This window comes from Phragmites australis, chromosome 23 (genome assembly GCF_958298935.1).
Source record: "Phragmites australis chromosome 23, lpPhrAust1.1, whole genome shotgun sequence".
Taxonomy (NCBI): Eukaryota; Viridiplantae; Streptophyta; class Magnoliopsida; order Poales; family Poaceae; genus Phragmites; species Phragmites australis.
This window is the reverse complement of record NC_084943.1, coordinates 22,014,628-22,033,248: the sequence shown is the minus strand read 5'-3', so window position 1 is coordinate 22,033,248 and position 18,621 is coordinate 22,014,628. Positions and strand designations below refer to the sequence as shown.

The following is an 18,621-nucleotide window of genomic DNA, read 5'->3' as shown; positions in this document are numbered from 1 at the left end:
TTGTAACCAAAAAACCTCAATAAACAAGAAAGGTTAGAAGAAAGAACTGAAAATAACTTTACAATCTTGTATCTGAACTGCTGAATTGTTTTCTCTACCAGTTACCATGGCAGGTAGAATTCTTGTATGCAATATTGCAATATAATGTTAGTATGCCCTTTTGGCTCTATGATATGATGCAAGTTTGATGAGCTGATGATTTATTCATATAATTTTTTAAGCATGTGCTAAAAGAAGGCATAACGTAAAAAAAAAAAAAAAAACTGAAAATCATGAGACGCGACATGCAAGGATTAAACTACATGGGTCGCTCGAAAGGAATGTCGGGGTCATAAGATGCTGTCTCCTCTTGTTCTCCTTCTTTAAGAAATAACAATAAGAAATGCTATATTTCTACTGCCTTTAGCCAACTGATTGACTGCATCTAGAAATTGTGAGAACTGGTGAGTAGGTAGCATGGCAAGTTGACAGCGTGTGAAGTAGTTCTCTCCTTTTCATCTACCCATCATTGTCGATCAGACCGAGCCGTTCTGGTTTGTTTGTTCACCAATTTGCAGTGTTCCTGTTGCATGACATGGATGATTACGCCAAAAGATTCGACTAGTCGATTTGCCAACTGTGGTTGCGTAATTATTTTTGTGTGTCGAAATCGCGCGAGTTTTGGAGGTTGATGTTTCTAGATTATCATACTTGAGAAAACAATGGGCAGTTGGGATTATAATGTGCACAACTATTAGAAAACATGCAGGGAATGTAACCGGTGGTGATGTTTCACCAGGTTCTTCTGTAAGTAACAGCAAAGCACCAAGTCAAGCCAAGAGAAAGATCTACAAGTTGGAGTTCAATGTGAGTGTTTCATCTGACTTTCTCTCCTTTTGAGATTATAGAATGACAATTGAAAACAAAGAGCACCAAGTCAAGATAGAAATCTTTACATTTTGCTGGTTTGGTAGACTAGGCTTGACACTGCTGTTAATGATTAAAAACCTCTGCAAAATCCGAATGCAGATTCTTTAATGCCAAGTCAAGATCCAAACAGCATCTTTGTTGTCACTCTTGACCCATAGTATATGCATGCCATCATTGACAAGCAAAATCATATTCTTGCCATCAGATTTCACATTCATGATGCAATCTCCAATGTCTCACCCCTTCTGATCTGTAAAAAACTTTTGGTCAAATGTATAGTAGCTATGAATGAATCAAATGTGCAAAAAAGAGAGGAAAAGAATAAAGGAGGGAGAAAGAAAAAAGAAAGGAAAAAAATAAGAAAATGCCAGGTTGCTTTGCCTGTAGCCAAAACAAGTCTTGGTTGGGGGCATGCAGACGCTTCTTGACCTGGTTGTCTGGTACCATCTCATCACAGGTCAACTAGGAGGCCATGCTGCGAAAGCTCGGTGGTTCTCTCGCTCGTTGCCAGCGGCCGGGTCGGTTGTTTGACGTCCACAAAGAATACAGGGGAAGGGATTTATTTTCAGATGGGTTTCTTCTAGAGAGTCTGGAGTGTATTTGGATGATAATGAGAACGTAATGTGTCCGTGGTTTATGAAATTGGAGGTTTTGTAGATCTTATTAGTAAAACTGTGTGTAGGTTGTAATTCTTGAGATGTGTATAGGTGTGTGCGTATATTATGAATTTACATGCTAAAATTTATACCTAATGTTAAGGTGAAAAAACTAAGAGGCCATGCTTCTTTTATCTTTACCGTGCAGCTATATAATTTTACTAGCACCTGCTCCAATAAGGAGGCATCTGGATGGCATGTGACTGAGTTCGTTTTGCATAATCACCCCCTAACTGTAAGTCAAATTACATGGAAATGGCACCTGGAGTACTCTTGGAATGTTCTCTGGCAGGGTAAAAACAAAAGGGGGAATAAAAAAGGATAATGTCAGGATATTGGCATGTACCATTTGCTTATGTGAGGACAAATTACATACCTGTTGGTACACTACTTTTGGTGGTTCATCTCCCTCATCGACACCATTACTTTCTTTGATCCAACACTGCCGAACTGTTTTGGTACCAAACTGTAACGACCAAAGGCAAGAGAGGAAATATCATTTTGTTCTTTCATGTTTGATATCCATGTGGACTGGAAACCTGCATCTTTTCAACTTTAGCAATATATAGAATAGACAGAGGGAGAAAAAATATGCTTGGAACTTGGAAGGAGAAACCCGCTGCATATATGAATGGACCCACAGACAAGAAAAAGGAGAGAAAAAAAAGAAGGAAAAGAAAGCAAAAAGGCTATCAAACTCCTATATTGCTTTGGAAATTGTCGCACCAGAAGGAAGAGTAGGCACGAGATATTTGCTTTATTTTTGCAAGCATTATCATGCATAGGTGATGTTGAAATTGTGTTTCTCGGGGCATCAAAATATTTTTTTTCCAAAAAAGGCAACAAAATGTATATCCTATGTTTTTATAGACATACAACCAATAAATCAAAATGCTGCAAAAAGTGGCACATAGTTTAAAAATAGTAAACATGATAATCCATTTTAGGAGCTTGGAATTTCGGACCGATAGAAGAGTGACACTGCAGGTGCATCAGTGCTTTTTAGAAAGCCATATTCCATTATGTGACATGTTAAAAATAGGGAAGAAGAAACGTGTGTATATGTCGTGAATATATTTCTACTGTCCATTTCTAAATACAATACCTTCACTTTGGCAAAGAAGAGAAAAAAAATACTCCTTACAAATTATTGTAGTTGGCACCTTACGATTCCCAAGGCATTTTCCCCAAATTACCCCTATCAACCTTACTCATTTCCTTTTATTGCCACTAGGTTCTTTATAGTTGGCACCTCACAATTCCCAAACCATTTCCCCCAAATTATCCCTATCAACCTTACTCATTTTCTTTTATTGCCACTAAGTTTGGATGAGTAATTCAGAAGGAAGCAGCTAAGTTAACTACTTCAATCTCCCGTGAGTAATAACTCAGAGTTAAGTCCAAGAGGATAAATGAACTCTCACTCAATCCTACCATGTTTTCTCATTAACAGCAATTTTTTTTTGACATAATGCCATAATCTATTTTTTAATCCAGATCCTATCCTCTTACTTCACCATTTGAAGTCAGAAGCATATAATATCACGTGAGTAGCGTTACACTAATTTACAGTCAAACACCAATAACATTACTAGCACAATAACATTGTAGGTCTTTTACTGTTCATAGAAACACAACCTTATCTACCTATTTAGATCAAAGGCTCACACTATTTTGAAATCGTGATCCCTTCATTTGCTCCGAAGCAAGAGGATCTCAATTCTCCTGTCCATCAGCACCAGTGCTCTGTCTATATCTTACTCATTACATAGTGAACCGATTCCTCTAACGTGAACGTCAGAAATATACTTATCACTAATATATAAATCTTTTATATCTAAACTCACATATCAATAATAACTGTTACTGTCACCCTAGCCACCTCCATTCCATAGGCACACACTCACTCCTCCGAAGTTACTTACAGCCCTAATCCTCTCCCTCTCCTCTTATGCAAGATCTCTTGTGCTGCTGCTCTTTTCCCTTTTAACTCCACCCCAATCCCTCTTTTGTCACGAGCGAAGCCGAAACCAGTAGAGCAGCAAAGAGCAAGAACACCACCAACAAAAGAAGGACGCAGCTCGGGCAAAGCAGGGCCAAAGCACAGATTCCCGTCTATTTTGCCACCCTCCCCACCGGTTCACCGGCGCAAGATCCATCCCCAGGTGTCGGCTGCCCGCAATCCCCGCGAAAGATGGCGCCTTTCTGAGGCTCCCCGGGGGATTTCTCGTCGTTTGGTGCCCCCAAAGGCGGCGGCTTCCAGCGGCCCCTGCCATCCCCGGCCAATTCTGCTGAGGTGGCGGCAAATGGGTTTAGGGCTCAATCCGGCGTGCGCGGGTGTGTCTGGCCCGGTGGGGTGCGGTTCTTGATGAGTTCTTGAGCTGGTTCCGGCGCTTCTCCCTGTCCTTGGAGCTGTTGGATTGGTTTAGGGAAAGCTGGTTCTTGCTACCGTGGGTCCAGCGAGCTGTTTCTGCGGTTCTTGTGGATGATTTTTTGAATCGGATTGGTAGATATGGGGTTCTTGCTGTCTCTGGATTAACCAATTCGATCGAATTCTTGCGGCTTCCATGGCGGATTTGGGGCTGTGGAAGCAGGCGTGGAGGTGGATGCTGTCCCAGAAGCACATCCTGGCGTCGGCGGCGTGCGGCAGCAGGGAGCGGCTCGCCTTCCTGGTCGACCGGCACTGGCCGGCCGTGTCTCGGACCTGCGTGAGCTCCTCGCGCCTCGCGCTGGCGGCGCTGCGGCAATGGCGCGGATGTATGGCGAGGGGGGTGCTGGCCGTAGCGAGCCTGGGCCCTGCGGCGGTGTTCGTGATCCTGTGGAGCTTCTTCGTGTGTATGACCTCGCCGGCGTGCGTTCTCTACGCTCTTCTTAGCCTGGTTCGTGCTGAAAATCCTGTTTGTTTTGTAGCTTTTGCACTTAAACTCAGATTTACCGGATAAGGATCTGCGTGACAGATTCCAAATCTTGTCATGTGCTGCTTTTGCTATCCAACGTTGGGTTGCATGTGAGGTTACATTTCTTTACAAAAGTATAGTAAAACTGTTATCTGATGGTGAAAATGTAGGATGGCCTAAACTGTGGCAGGATTGGTTGGCTTGATGTGTTGCTGCCAAATGTTTGTGTGATGCTTTTAGTAGTTCGCTTCTGCTCTCTAAGTAACATCTATGAACTGCTCACTGTATTTTAGGCTTCTTTTGCACTACTTAGTTCTATCTAGTTTGTTTTGCTAGCAAGGATAAGATGGTGATGAAATGTAACTTTCACACGAGCATGACCTGACCTAATCCTATCACATGAATTTATCATGCTATAGTAGGCGTTCTACACTAAGGAAATCCATTTAAGATCGATTTGTAGATTTCCTTGGTTACTTGATTTGTGCAAGGTCATTTTGTTACTCTGACATGGTTCTTCCCCATTCCTTTGTAAATCCACTTGCTATTTATGAGAATGCACGATGTCTATAGTTATGTATCCTATATGCAGTAATGTATAATCCTGTCTCAGCAAACTACTGGGAAATTTATGCTCAGTTGTTTCATATTGAATCAACTACAGTTTGATCGATTCATTGATAGGTTAATCTTCATGACTTTAGCCTACTTCTTACTGTTGATGGACTTCACTATTAGTAGATGTGGTTATACCTTTATCTACTGTATTTTGAGTCTCTATCTGTTTGTAATACCAGTTGTGAATTGTGGTGGGATTAATTAATATTGGGAGATTATCTGACCTGGTAGGATTAATTTGTAAGTAGATAACATCTGACCTTGTCAGCTAGATCGCATTGGGTAAGTCATACATGAATTCAAGCAGTAGACATGAAATAAACGAAAATAACCTTCTGTTATTTTCTTGGTGTTAGGTTTTGCCATTGTGATGCTGATTGTGTTTTTTCGTCACCATCTAATGTAATTGTATAACCTGTAGCTTTTACTTGCAAGTAAGGGTATTCTCATCAAGAAAGATATCAGAAGATATTTTGTTGTCTAATTTTTATTAGCTGAATATTTCAGGGAGCTGCTGGCGCAGTTATTCACTATATGGGCTATACACCTGGCCTTTTCATTGTAGGGATGTTTGGAATTTTGATTATGTGGATGTATGGCTACTTTTGGATTACAGGAATGCTTCTGGTTGCTGGAGGTTTGTTTATTTCAACATTCAAGTTCGCTATTTTTTTGCAAGTTCGTAACCTGTTTTTTTATTAGTCGTATTTATCTTACTCTTATTCACCTGATAAGATCCTCCTATGTGGTAATGCAGGTTGTATGTGCTCTTTGAAACATGCGCGATATGTGATACCTGTTTTGACTGCATATTCTATTTATTGTGTGGCTGTTCGTGTTGGATGGCTTGGAGTTTTCTTGACACTCAATCTTTCTTTCTTGACAAATGATCTTCTGAACAAGTTGCTGCAAGGACATGACTACGAGGGAAGCACAGAAGAAAGACAATTTGAAGAAATGAAGGATTCTGATCCAGTCATGGATGAGTTTTATCGTAGTTGCGAATTTCCCGCGGCTCGTGACAGTGAACCTGAGACCGTGTCTTCTGCAAAGCCATATTGCTCAGCACCCACCCAAGATGTGTTACATGTACAAAAAGAGGAATCTCCTAGTAAAGTAGTGAAATCTGATTCTAGTTCATTGGATGAGATGAAGAGGGTAATGGATGGTTCAACCCATTATGAAGTTTTGGGCATCCCTCGTAATAGAAGCATTGACCTAACGATCCTGAAAAAAGAATATAAAAGAATGGTAATACATGGCAACCCTCTATACAAGAGAATTCATTTTACCGTTCTTTAATTTGTTGGTCTTGTGTTTGTTTGTCTAGGTCCTGCTTGTACATCCTGATAAAAATATGGGAAATCCATTGGCTGGTGAATCATTCAAAAAGCTTCAATCAGCTTATGAGGCAAGTAATTCAAAGTTTATGCTTTGGCTTTTCCTTAATTAGATTAATGTTAAGTCCAATCTTTTCTTGATGACCTGTCTAACTCTCGGTGAAGGTAACTTGTGTAGTCATTCCTCTATGCAGGTCCTCTCAGATTTCACAAAGAAAAACAGTTATGATGAACAACTGAAGAAAGAAGAATCGCAGAAAATGACACCCAGATCACGTGTTGTGTCTCAACAGGTGGGTTCTTGTTTATGTTAATATGGTATTTGTATTTTTTTACACATCTGGTTAAGTATTCAAGCATATAGTGTAATATATTTATGATTTCTTGTCTTGGGGATGCTTGCTTGATACTGTTTTATTTTATGGAGCCCTTTTCTACCCTAAATAAACTTATGTTATAAACAATTTTTTGTAGAGCGGGGTAGAGTTTCTCTCTGAAGAGTCCAGACGTATACAGTGCACTAAGTGTGGTAATTTCCATATATGGATATGCACTAAGAGAAGCAAAGCCAAAGCAAGATTCTGTCAGGTTAGGAGCCCAGCATGTAGTTTTCAGGGTACTTGTTGATTGATGGGGTACCACTGCAGCTAATTAGTAGGAACTATGTGGCTGTAGGATTGCTCTCAGTATCATCAAGCCAAGGATGGAGACGGATGGGTTGAAAATGGATTTTCAACATCCTTGAAGGTACCTCAATGTCTTACTTCTACACTTAGTATGGAGTGGTTTCACAAATATTTTCAAAAATATGGAGAATGAAGTGAATGAAAGCAGAATTTTAGGAACTCTGTGGTTCTGCCTCTCAGCATGAATGCTTGTATTTACAAAGACAAATATCTGTTTCTTGCACTTTCTTTTATCTCTTGAACTAAGCTAGTCTTTTACTCTTATGCTTTCTGGAACAAGTTTTATAATTGACAGTCATTTTTTAGGTGTTAGGCTTCTGACTATATGTCACCTAAGGAGAATGTATTTAAGTTGGTATAGATGGATTCCTGAAGTACCTTGACCTTGATCGTTCAGCTTCTGTCTCTACAAGCTAAATCATTCCGGTTCCTGAATATAATGCACATTTGGAAGTTACTCCATGTTAGCATGCCTATTATTCCAATAACAATGTGCCAAGATATTCAATTTCTTTAGTTCTTTTTATTTAATCAATGTGCATTGTTCACTTCAGTTGGAAATACCACGAGCATTTGTTTGTGCGGAGAGCAAAATATTTGATGTGTCTGAGTGGGCTACCTGCCAGGTGAGTGTCTGTCTCTATCTACGTTTCGATGTTTTATTTTCTTATGTACTTGTTTATTCCATTTGTGCTTTCATTTCATAGACTAGCAGGCTATAATTCAAAATGACCATCATGCCAATTGGACATCATTTGCAGTTCCAGTTATACATGGTTGTGCTTGGCTGTTTTCTGCATTTATACATGGGTAAAATGCATTTTTGGCCAATCTGCCTTGCTCACAGGTTCAGTTTAGGCCCTCTACAAAATTGTCCAAATGGATTCCTCTTCGGAAATAGGTCCAGTTCACCCCTCAGTTATGTGACATGGATAGAAAACAGATGCCATAACACCAGAATTCTTGCTTGTTGGAGATAATCTATGCCATCACCCTTCTGTCTAATTAGTTCATTGAAGTTGTATTTTTTTGTTATGTTGCTTATTACATCCATACTCAACAAAGAAAATGACATCTTTTTGCACAAATTTGAAACACACGCCATTTCAATCAACATAAACAGACTGGATTGTGGTAACCATGCTTCGTGTCCCGGTGTTAAGTGGCCAGTTACCTAACCAGTTTTTCCGGTGGGTAACAAGAGAACAAATCCCAGTCTGAAAATATTTAATCTACAATTTTAAGTCTAAATTAATAAACAGTGATTCAAGGTGGTAACTTACTGGGTACTGGTCAATTCGGACGGGAATCGCTCATTCGAATGTTCCATTTGAGTTGGAGAAATCAAAACCGTCTGGGAAAATACTGATCCGCAGCGGCAGCGGTTACTGGCTAGGAATCCGTGCTACCAGGGTTCCAAGATTATTGTTTTTTCAACAATACCTGAATTTTAATCCCTGGTGCTCACTCAATTTTTAATTTATTGACTTAAGAGAATGGGCAATAATGAAGCAGTTTTGTATGTAAAGGAACCATATACTGGGATGATTTTGAAGTAGAATCAAAAGCTTATTTTTACTGTAGTACATCAAATGCTAATAAATAAGCATCAACAGCTGCAGTGGTGGACCCAGCATTTGCATGATGGGCATTCAAAGTTTGAATGTAACAAAAATTTGGGTAAAATTGATGACAGCACTATTTTTGAACCATTTTCCAAACATATCACCGGAATTCATGCTCCAGCTAAAATGTGATAGTTTGTTCTCACATCTCACTCTGTCTACCACTCCCTAGTTGCTTCTTCTTATGCAAGCTCCCTTTTCTTCCGTACCGTCTTTGTCCCCTTTCGCCAAAGCCGCAATCGTTGCTGCTGCCACGTACGTTTCAAGTTGTTTCTCTCTGATGTGCCGCTCGCAGGCTATCATCGCCCACCCTGTCATTGCTCCCCTTTTGTGCTCCAGTCCATGCTTGTCATCATTGCTTCCCGATAGTCTGGGTGAGACAGATCAGGGAAGGAGGGGACATGAATAACTTAATGGCCAGATAGTTTTTGGGTGGAATTGGGTATCAATGATTGTTGAATGGATGGGGAAATTGGGCCATGATGACGATGGACGGTTGGACCATTTAGAGATAAGAATGTTGAACTAGGCTCATTACCCTTTTAGGCTATAAACATGTGACATTTGATCTAATTTTCATGATATATGCGTGATATATATACACTATATAATGGATGTTTTGCTCAAAATTTCGGGCATTCAGCTGAATGCCCTTGAATCCAATGGGGTCCGCCCCTGAACAGCTGATATGTCATTGTTTCTGATGATCCATAAAGGATGTTGCTCTGTTGTTAGCCACATGCATAAAATGGGTACTTTTCTGACTCATTTTGCTTTGTTGATCATCCAGGGAATGGAGTGCAAACCTAACACTCATGGTCCAACCTTTATGGTAAACATGGTTGGTGCAGATAGGATGTCCCAGAGATCCTACAGTTCTCGGTATCCCTTCAGCTTGGATGCTGAGATGATCCCTGAAGATGAATTTGAGCTGTGGCTTCAGCAGGCATTGGCATCAGGCGTCTTCGCTGATAGCCCAAAACGCAGGAAAAGCTGGAGTCCCTTCAAACTGCCTCAAAAAGGGATTAAAAGTTGGCGGAGATCGTCATAAGGGTATGACATTATGCAGCTAGGGTCTCAGGTGATTACAGCAGTGGAAAGAAGGCAATAATACAAGACTTAATGAATGTAAATAGACTAACACAATTTGCCTGGATGGGCAACTAATTTTTGTTCGAAAGGAGTAACAGGACGTAAAAGGAACACTTAAATGAATAGGTGCACTGAGTCTCATTGTTGAAATTGGTTCTCTCTGCGACATCCCATGAGTTTTATTGGAAAATATGCTGGGATGATACACTATTCGTCCAATACTCCTATAATCAAAACACGGGTAGTTCTGTGGCATGTTAATTTCAGTAGTTTAGGGATCAACATTCGGAAGAATGATGAAACTTCATGCCTGGACTGGAAGAACGTCGAAACATTCATGACTGAATTGCTGGAGCAAATTCTGCAAGCATTGAAGGGATGTTCATGTCAATCGAAGTAATAATTTCTGGCCTAGTCTTTTTGGAGAACAGAAGGAAAGAAGAATGAAAAGGATAGTAGAGACCAGCTGTAAATACACAAAAGCCCCAAGCAGGAATTTACTCCTTGTAACATTATATACTGATTAAATCATGTGAAAAACTCCCATAATCCAAGTTTGTGCTGTAACAGGCTGAGCTCGCTCTGTAATGTTCTCATGGTAACAGAGGTCTATTTTTCACCTATTATCACTGTCTGTTTCTTGTTGCTACTGCTAATATGTTCTAGTGATAACGGAGGTCTGACTCTCACCTATTATTGCTGCATGTTTCTAGTTGCTACTGTCAATGTGGTCTGGTGGTAATGAAGTCTAATTCTCACCTATCATTTTTTGGTCAGTTTCTGGGTTTTTTCACAGCTGTTTCGCTGTTGTACTCTTTGAGTTGCCTCATCAAATGATAATTCTTGCATCCTATGGTTGGTCAACTTGTGATTGCCTGTTGAGAGAAAATAATTGAGTTATGAATTATATTACTTGTTTTTCTTCGAACTTCGGCATGTTCATTGGATGAACAAAAGTGTCTTGCCACTTGACTTCATGGTTACTCCTGCTACATAGGTGAATATGTACAATTGGCATAGAACAGGTGAAGAAAACGCCGTCTCTGGTCAATATGCGATCTCTGTTTCTTGGTGAGGCACAAAGCCCTCTTACGTTGATTGCTTCAATGCTTCCGACTTGTAGATCATTTTTAACAACTCTAATGTGAGTTCTGTATGAGAAAGCACATCTCATGTGAGGAGTGAGGACAAGGATTATTATACTACTAAAGGCATTGTCCGGTGGTACAGTAATCGAAGTCAAAGGATTATTTAATTATTTTATACTCTTATCGCGTGTTAATTCGTCATCTAACTAACATGTAGGACCACCTACATCACTAAATGTGGGGCATAAATTTGTTGCCACTTGCCCGGTGATAGTGGCAAAAAGTTGAATGACATGAAGTCAAAGACATACGGAAAACCTCGTGCCACACAAGATAATTGCTATCAATATTATCTCGCTTAGTCAAGCAATTAATGCAAAAACATGGCAACTACATCGGGAATTAAGGTGAAAGGGAAGGATTTGTAATGTCATACGGATCAGAAATTCAGAACACGGATAGCCACTACGATCACATTGGGCGGGAACCAAGGCAGAAAATAAGAACTCATCACTCACCAGTGAGAAAAGATCTATGTACTAGAGACAAGAGAAGACAGCAAAAGGAGCAACCAAATACTTGCAAAATATCTCTTTTTTTGTAGGGACCAGAAGAGACCACCATAAACATTTGTGTGGTGCTTAGCAGTATTAATGCCTGTTTAAGAATAATTTAAGCTTAAAAGCATTGATATGATTGTCTCTAGTACAATTAGGAGCTTCCCCTGTTTCTAGTCTTTGATGAGTATGGGTGGAACCGAAACGAGCCCAACTCATAGAGAAAATAAACCTGCTTAGCTCGGCTGAATATATAACTGAACTGGGCTGAATATAGAGCCGGACCAAGTTTCATGAGCGGCTTGGCACCTAAACTAGCCTCCCTTACCCTTTATCTTTGTTGTTATTTTCTTTGTCTCATTTGACAGCTTTCTTTTAATCGTCATTTTTATTGCTTACGGTATTGTCTCCATTAAAAGAACAAGGTGACATACGCACACTACTACGCACACATCTACAGATATTACCGTTGAAAGCACTCACGTGTACGTAAAAAATAAACATAAGATTTTAACATTGATAGTTGGAGTCGTACCCTTACGCATCCGCCTCTACCACCACACGTTAAGTGGTGGTTCCCCATTTGGTGATTAGTTGATGGTATCAAAAGTATTAACTAATGGTACAACACTGAAAGTGAAGTATATGTACAAACCTGGTCAGCATAATCTCTTTGTGTCAATTGATCCGTGCAAAAAGAAATAAAAAAAAGATGCCATCAGTAATTAAGGGAAATGGAAGGATTTGTAATGACATCGGTAACACATAGTGTGTTTATTCCTTTCGTTTCCTGGTAAAAGTTGTGCTTTAGCTTAGTTTGAGCGAACAACTTGCATTCTGGGAAGCTACAGTAGACCATAACGAAACTCTGGTCGTTATGATATCCGTTTGTAGGTGAGTCAGGCACATAGCTTTTGTACACTAATATGATAATCGTTGCTACTGTTGTAGTCCTGGCTCATATTTTTAATGTGACTTCTTTTTAAAAAAACCGATAAGAGAGTTGTCTATTGTATTAACTGAGTACATAGCCATGCCAAAAATTATAAGTAAAGAGCTCACATAGCCCGCTTTGTTACTAGGATTCTTTAAAGTGACTTGGATTAATAAATGAGTTGCATGTTTTTCTTTTTTTTCAAACTTACTCTCCATAAAATATGATGTATAGGATATTATTTTTGAAAAAAAATCACAGAAGTTTTTAGAATTATCTCTAGTTTTTTTTAGAAATTTTTGATTTTTTTTAATTTTTGGAGGTGTTTTTGCAACAAAACCGAATCTTTAGGGGGTTTTTTGCAACACAATAATTTTTAGGGAGAAAGTCAAAATACAAGTAACTTTTGGGAGGTTTTTTTTTTGCATTTTTTCCCTTTTATGAGATTTCACTATAGGAAAATACATCTCATGTGAAAAAATAGGTACTGAAATGATTAAGCTACTAAAAGCATTGGTCGATGGTCAGGATTCCTACAAGTCAAAGACATATACGGGGAACCTCGTGCTACATAAGAGAAGCACTACTTGTCAATCATGGTAATTACATCATCAATTAAGGGGAAACGGTAGGATTTACAATTGCATACGGAGGAGACTTGGTCAAACAACGGATAGCCACTACTATCACATTGGATAGGGAACACAACAGATAAAAAAAGAACTCACCGATGAGAAAAGATCTGTGCACTAGAGACAAAAAAAAAAATCACAGGAAAAGGGGTAACCAAATACTTTTTTTTTTGGTTATAGAGGAGATGCTACTGCCTTCGTACTATTTTTTTTTTAATTTTTTGGTGAAACTCGTGGGCAAATGGTCACAGAACTCAGGTGGCCGATCCCGTGTTAGAGGATCCACACGTTCTTAATGTTTGTTTGTCAAAGTTCCAACTCTAGAATCTATGAAGAATTTAGAGTTTTAGGATAAAACAGTATACGTTAAACATCTAATTTTAGTTTAAATAAGAATAATTTGGTTGAACTAAATACCCATCAATATGTCTACAACTTCAATTTTAAGAATTCTTATGGCTAGAGATGACATCTTGAAACTGGTCTTTAATTGGAATGCCGGGATATCTTGCCCCGTCACCTCTTTGTTTTTTACTTCTTTTATTTTGTAGGGACAGGGACAAAGAGACAACCACAAACATTTGCGCGGAGCTTAGCAGTATTAACGCTTGCTTAAGACTAAATTAAGTTAAAAGGCATGAGAACAATTGTTGGAGCCAGCTAATACCTTCCTACTGCACTACAGATCAAAAGGAGGAGACCTCAGGAAAGGTAGCGTTTGACCATTTCAGCTCTACTTCCAATCTTCGATTCGATGAGCTTTGCCAGTCAAAGTTCGGTATTTTCGGAAGCTGAGAATTTTCCTCATATTTTACTTGAACTGAACACACGTAAATCTCTGCAGTATTTCGATGAAATCGCCGTGTTTCAAACGGGAACCGAGGTGGAAGGAATCGAGCCGAGTTGTACCCGTGAGTGGAGCGATCGGGCAACTGCAAAGAGGCTACTGTAGCCACAGTAAAATGTATTAGGTCTGATCTGAACGGTTGATTTTGCGATGGATACGTCAGATCTATATGCTACGGTATCATTGTACAGTGTGCTACAGTGCAGAGGGTCCAGATCCTGGGTGGAGTGAGTGGCTGACGCCGGAGGAAGTAAACAGCAACTACTACCACAACGCCGTGGCATCCCGGACAACCCGTTCCCAATGAGACGCCTCCCTGTCTTCCAACCTGTCTTTGCCCGTGTGAGCCGGTGAGCCCACGCCAAAGCAGCAACCACCACCTCCTCTCTCTCTCTCTCTCTCTCTCTCTCTACAGGAACGAGGAGTTGCTTGGTGCTGATTTCTATTTCCGGTTCCAATTAAGCGCAGCAACGGCAGTGTTTTGGTTTTGGTTGCCTAATTAAGCGCGGAGAGACGAGAGAAAAAGAGGAGGCGCCTTTACTGGAAAAGGCCTCGCCTTTCTCTTGAATCTTGCCTCGCATGCTTTCGGCTTCCCGCCCCTTGCAACTTTGGAACCAGAGGGAGGGAGAGTAGCATCCGAGCCTCACCGTGTTGTTCTTCGAGGTGTTCTTGGTGGCGGCGGAGCAGGGGAGCCTCGCCTGGCCTCGCCTTGGCGCGTAATCCGCCTCCGTCCGGGGAGATGGAGGCGGCCGAACTCGTGAGTTTACCATCTCTCTCCTTTCATTTTAATTTCTTCCCTGGGGCAACGACATAGGAGGCTGAGAATTTTGGTTTGGTTCTGGATTTGGTGTAGCAGAAATACAAACATGTAGAAATGGTTCGGTAATTTCATTCGTTGTTCGGTTCCATGAGTTGGTTGTAGTAGATTATTGCTTTCTGTAACTGTCGGTTGGTCAGTGTAGATTCTGGGGGAAGTCGCAACCATTGCGCGTGCAATCTGCTTAAAGGAGACATTTTTGTGTGCTGCGCGGTAGGATTTGGGTTTTGGGTGGGGTATATTTGGTTGGCAACACGCGACAATGCCTGCTTTTGGCTTCTGTTTGTCCGGCTGAGACCAAGCAACAATGAAGTCAGATCACTCCCCCTTTTCCTCCAGGGTGAAGTGCTGCATAACACATATGGCAGGTTTCGTTTCGAATCATTCTGGGCTTCAATGCCCGGTTTTACAGACGTGGTTCAAAGAGTTTGGTCTCAGCCGGTCAACACTCACGATGCCATTCTGAGCTTGCATGTTAAGCTGAATAGGACAGCAAAGGCAATCAAGTTATGGAAAAAACAAACAATTGATGACGTGAGGCTTCGTCTAGCTATTGCACAGGAGGTTATTTTCAGGCTTGACATGACACAGGAATCACGAACACTTACAGAAGAAGAGCTCATTTTCAGAAAATTCCTTAAAGACAAAGCGCTAGGTTTGGTAGTAATAGCTACCAAATTAAGATCCTATGCGATTCACTTAGAATCACGATCCTATCAAATTAAGATCCTATGCGATTCACTTAGAATCATGATCCTATCAAATTAAGATCCACAAATTGATACGGATCGTTTTGGCTTCATGGGATCGTAGGATTCTAAGATGCATATCGGGATACTGACAACCTTGACTACATTCTGCACTAGTTGCTGTTACTATATCCTTGATTTGTTAGGGAAATCATCCCAAACTTGTTGGACTAACTTGTATGGTACTGTAACTTTTCTCCAGTTGGAGTATGAACTGCAGAAAGAGGTCACTGGCATCACGATCAGAAACTACATTAGCGGTTTGCATCGCGAGTTTAAGATGAAGCTATGGGAGCATCAGAACTGCATTAGCACCTTGAACAAGAACTGGAAGGAAAAGGTTTCCGAGATGGCGGTGCTGCGAGATGAACTTAATGGTATCTTGGTTGTTGTAGCGGGTTCAGAATTCGGTATGCATCCTCCTTCCCACGGTAGTCTGGAAAAAACAGAAGACCATAACATTCTGAAGACGAAAGATGACAATGAGCCTCATGTATTGGAGAAAGCTACTGAGTTGGGTGAGGCCATGCTTGAGATCCCAGATTTTTCCCTCTTGAAGCACATGCAAAGCGAAGAAATCACGAATTTTCTCAAGTCAGAATGGCTAAAATTGCGAAGACAGCATGAGTCCGAACTGCATGAGAAGACAGAAGAGCTGTTCAGAATGAAAAGGGAGTATGCAAAAGATAAAGCTTCGTCGCCTCTTAGGAAAGAAAGAGAGCTTGAGTTCATAAAATCAAAGTTGCTTCAGACTATTTCCAAACTGGATGAGATAGTCTCGAGGAAAGAGAACTCTTATTTTGACCATAATGAGCATGACGAGATGTTCAGATTGAAGGACAGGATCGATTCTTTACTTAATGAAAATGAACATCTTCGAGGTTTGCTGGCCGATAAAAGAGAGGAGGTGAAGCACCTCTCTTCTCAAGTACTGGGTGCAAAGAGCAAAACGGCTCAGCATTCATTGTCAGAGGCAAAACTCTTGAATCTTATTGAGAAGGTTAGAGATGAACTTGAAGATTTAAAGATTGAGAGGCACTTGACCAATTTATTGGATTCATCTATATTCAGGGAAGTTTTTGATAATTATGAGAATCAGATTTGTGATATGAATCAGGAGGGGTCTTTCCTCAAAGAGTTGCTTATAGAAAAAGATGACCAGCTAAGTATTATATATGAAGATAGACAGAAGCTCAAGTATGAAAATAACCAACTTGTATCAATTGCGGGGTCAACATTAATACAACACCATGATCAAGTCAACTTGGTTAACGATGAGCTTTTGATGTTTAGGGAGAAAGTATGTGAGCAAGAACTGCTGATATTAGAGTCAAAGAGCGAGTATAATTCAATGAAAAGATGTTTGTACGAGGCTTTGCAGCAAATCCATGTATGCAAGCAAGAAATACATGGGCTGACTGAAAACTTAACTTCTATGTCTGTTGCTTTGGAGGAAGCCAAAGAACAGAACGCTTCACTTGACGCCACTATTTGGGAAATGAAGAAAACATCAGCAGGATGCATTGACAGTCGTAGGGTACAAACTGGACACCTAGAGTTTGACCTTGCTATTATGGAGAAGTTGTCTAAAGCATATAGTGATTTTGAAAGAAGATTATCTGAAACTATGAAAAGAAATGAAACAAGGTGTGTAAGTTAGTCAATATGCTTTCCTAGTTTTCTATTTTTGCTTGTGTTATCTGGATCCACTGGGCTATCAGCCTGTTCTCCTGTTGAGTTGCAACTTGTGCTATATTTCGGCATTTAATATTCAACTGTTCATTTTATTTAATTTCTGTGCAGGTTGACTAGTATAATTTGTCAGTTTAACCCACTGGTGCAGCAAGTTGCTGTCTTAAAGAAAAAAGAATTCTGGTATAAGCAAATACTCGAGATTAAATGTTCAAATCTTCGGAAAGCTGAAGCCGAGGTTAGTCTTGTTTTAAAGTTTTATGCGTTCTTCTCTAAGCTGCTAAGCTACATTCATCGCACAAAATGGGGTGAAGGGATTTCAAGTTCATGGTGAAGTAAACTGCAAATGGTGGATGTTCGATTCATATAAAAGCATCACATAGTGGTAGCAATGAATGTCTTCTGGTTAATTGCCTATTAGTTTCTCTTAAAGAAACTCACCTGAGACGCTAAGTCTGGATACTTTTTATTATCGTGACGGGACTACTTCGTTTGCTAAATTTTTTTCCACATCTAATGGGAGCATCTGGTTTCTTTCCTTACTGTTATTCAGGTTGACATACTTGGCGATGAGGTTGACACCCTTCTAAGTGTTCTGGGAAAAATCTATATAGCACTTGATCATTATTCTCCAGTTTTGAAGCATTACCCTGGGGTAAGAAAGCACTCATAGATGAACGTGTGTCGCTTGGTATCAAGATTGTACAAGATATAATCTTTTTTTTTTTTTTTTTTTGCTGTGCTTCCAGGTTACAGAGATTTTGAGGCTTGTGCAGAAGGTGTTGAAAGGAGAAAGCATTTAGCTTCGTGCCACTCTGGGGAAAATCTTAACGATTTCTTGTTCATAGAAACACTTGGACAAAATCCTTAGAAGAGTTACAAAACTTCAGTAATCTGTGCTGTGGGCAAACTTTTGTATCGACTTACAGCAAAGAAGCTCGCTAACTTTTAGAGTAGTATGTGCAGTCAAGGTAGCCATGACTGTTCAATTTCGAGAGTGACTGGCGTCATCTTTGCTAGCTTCATTTGTGCTAATGTGCAGTTATAGTTGAGTTAAGATCACAAATTTAAAAGGTCTTTGTTTGATGGAGCAATTGTCTTAGTGTACAGTAGCCATGACTTTTATTGGGTAGTGAAAATGTATTTGTAACAATTGCAGTTTGTTACAGTTTAAAATTTATAAAGATTCTTTGTTTGATAGAAGGAAGTATGAACATTAATACTACCGACGAGTGATAAGTGCAGGTTTCTATAGTATCATATTTCTGATTTGTTTTACTACTCACTGAGTGTGAATTCATGATCTATTATTTTTGCTTAAGTGGTATGAAAATAAATCTACTGTAACTGGAAAGCATAACCGGTGCCCGAGTTTTCTCGAAGATTGACTTAAGCTTGGGTTACCATCAAATCAAGATCCGACCGGAGAATATTACGAAGACGGCTTTCTCGACCCGTTACGGGTTTTATGAGTTCACTGTC

The 18,621-nt window shown here is 40.0% G+C and overlaps 2 protein-coding genes across 3 annotated transcripts; both read left to right on the top strand.

The window, feature by feature from the left end:
- Window positions 1-3,438: 3,438 nt before the first annotated feature.
- LOC133905919 (uncharacterized) lies at window positions 3,439-10,747 on the top strand. Of its 2 annotated transcripts, XM_062347727.1 has the most exons (9): window positions 3,439-4,444; window positions 5,588-5,717; window positions 5,838-6,331; window positions 6,411-6,491; window positions 6,615-6,713; window positions 6,895-7,008; window positions 7,096-7,167; window positions 7,661-7,732; window positions 9,522-10,747. In XM_062347727.1, exons 1-9 carry the CDS (start codon window positions 4,133-4,135, stop codon window positions 9,780-9,782), a joined length of 1,635 nt encoding a protein of 544 aa, XP_062203711.1. In that variant the 5' UTR covers window positions 3,439-4,132; the 3' UTR covers window positions 9,783-10,747. The 2 variants fall into 2 exon arrangements, with proteins under 2 accessions (XP_062203711.1, XP_062203712.1); XM_062347728.1 differs by lacking the exons at window positions 7,661-7,732; window positions 9,522-10,747 and adding an exon at window positions 7,413-7,647.
- Window positions 10,748-14,195: 3,448 nt separating this feature from the next.
- LOC133906459 (WPP domain-associated protein-like) lies at window positions 14,196-18,399 on the top strand. Its single transcript, XM_062348374.1, has 5 exons — window positions 14,196-14,638; window positions 15,650-17,094; window positions 17,251-17,377; window positions 17,693-17,794; window positions 17,889-18,399. The coding sequence occupies exons 1-5, from the start codon at window positions 14,621-14,623 to the stop codon at window positions 17,940-17,942; spliced, it is 1,746 nt and encodes a 581-aa protein (XP_062204358.1). The 5' UTR covers window positions 14,196-14,620; the 3' UTR covers window positions 17,943-18,399.
- Window positions 18,400-18,621: the final 222 nt, after the last annotated feature.

Excerpts from the sequence above, each read along its gene's own strand:
- LOC133905919 (XM_062347727.1), top strand. The coding sequence starts at position 4,133 with ATGGCGGATTTGGGGCTGTGGAAGCAGGCGTGGAGGTGGATGCTGTCC. Across the intron at positions 5,718-5,837 it reads AATGCTTCTGGTTGCTGGAG|GTTGTATGTGCTCTTTGAAA; the intron begins GTTTGTTTATTT and ends GTGGTAATGCAG. Across the intron at positions 6,332-6,410 it reads AAAAAGAATATAAAAGAATG|GTCCTGCTTGTACATCCTGA; the intron begins GTAATACATGGC and ends TTGTTTGTCTAG.
- LOC133906459 (XM_062348374.1), top strand. Across the intron at positions 17,095-17,250 it reads ATGAAAAGAAATGAAACAAG|GTTGACTAGTATAATTTGTC; the intron begins GTGTGTAAGTTA and ends ATTTCTGTGCAG. Across the intron at positions 17,795-17,888 it reads TTTTGAAGCATTACCCTGGG|GTTACAGAGATTTTGAGGCT; the intron begins GTAAGAAAGCAC and ends CTGTGCTTCCAG.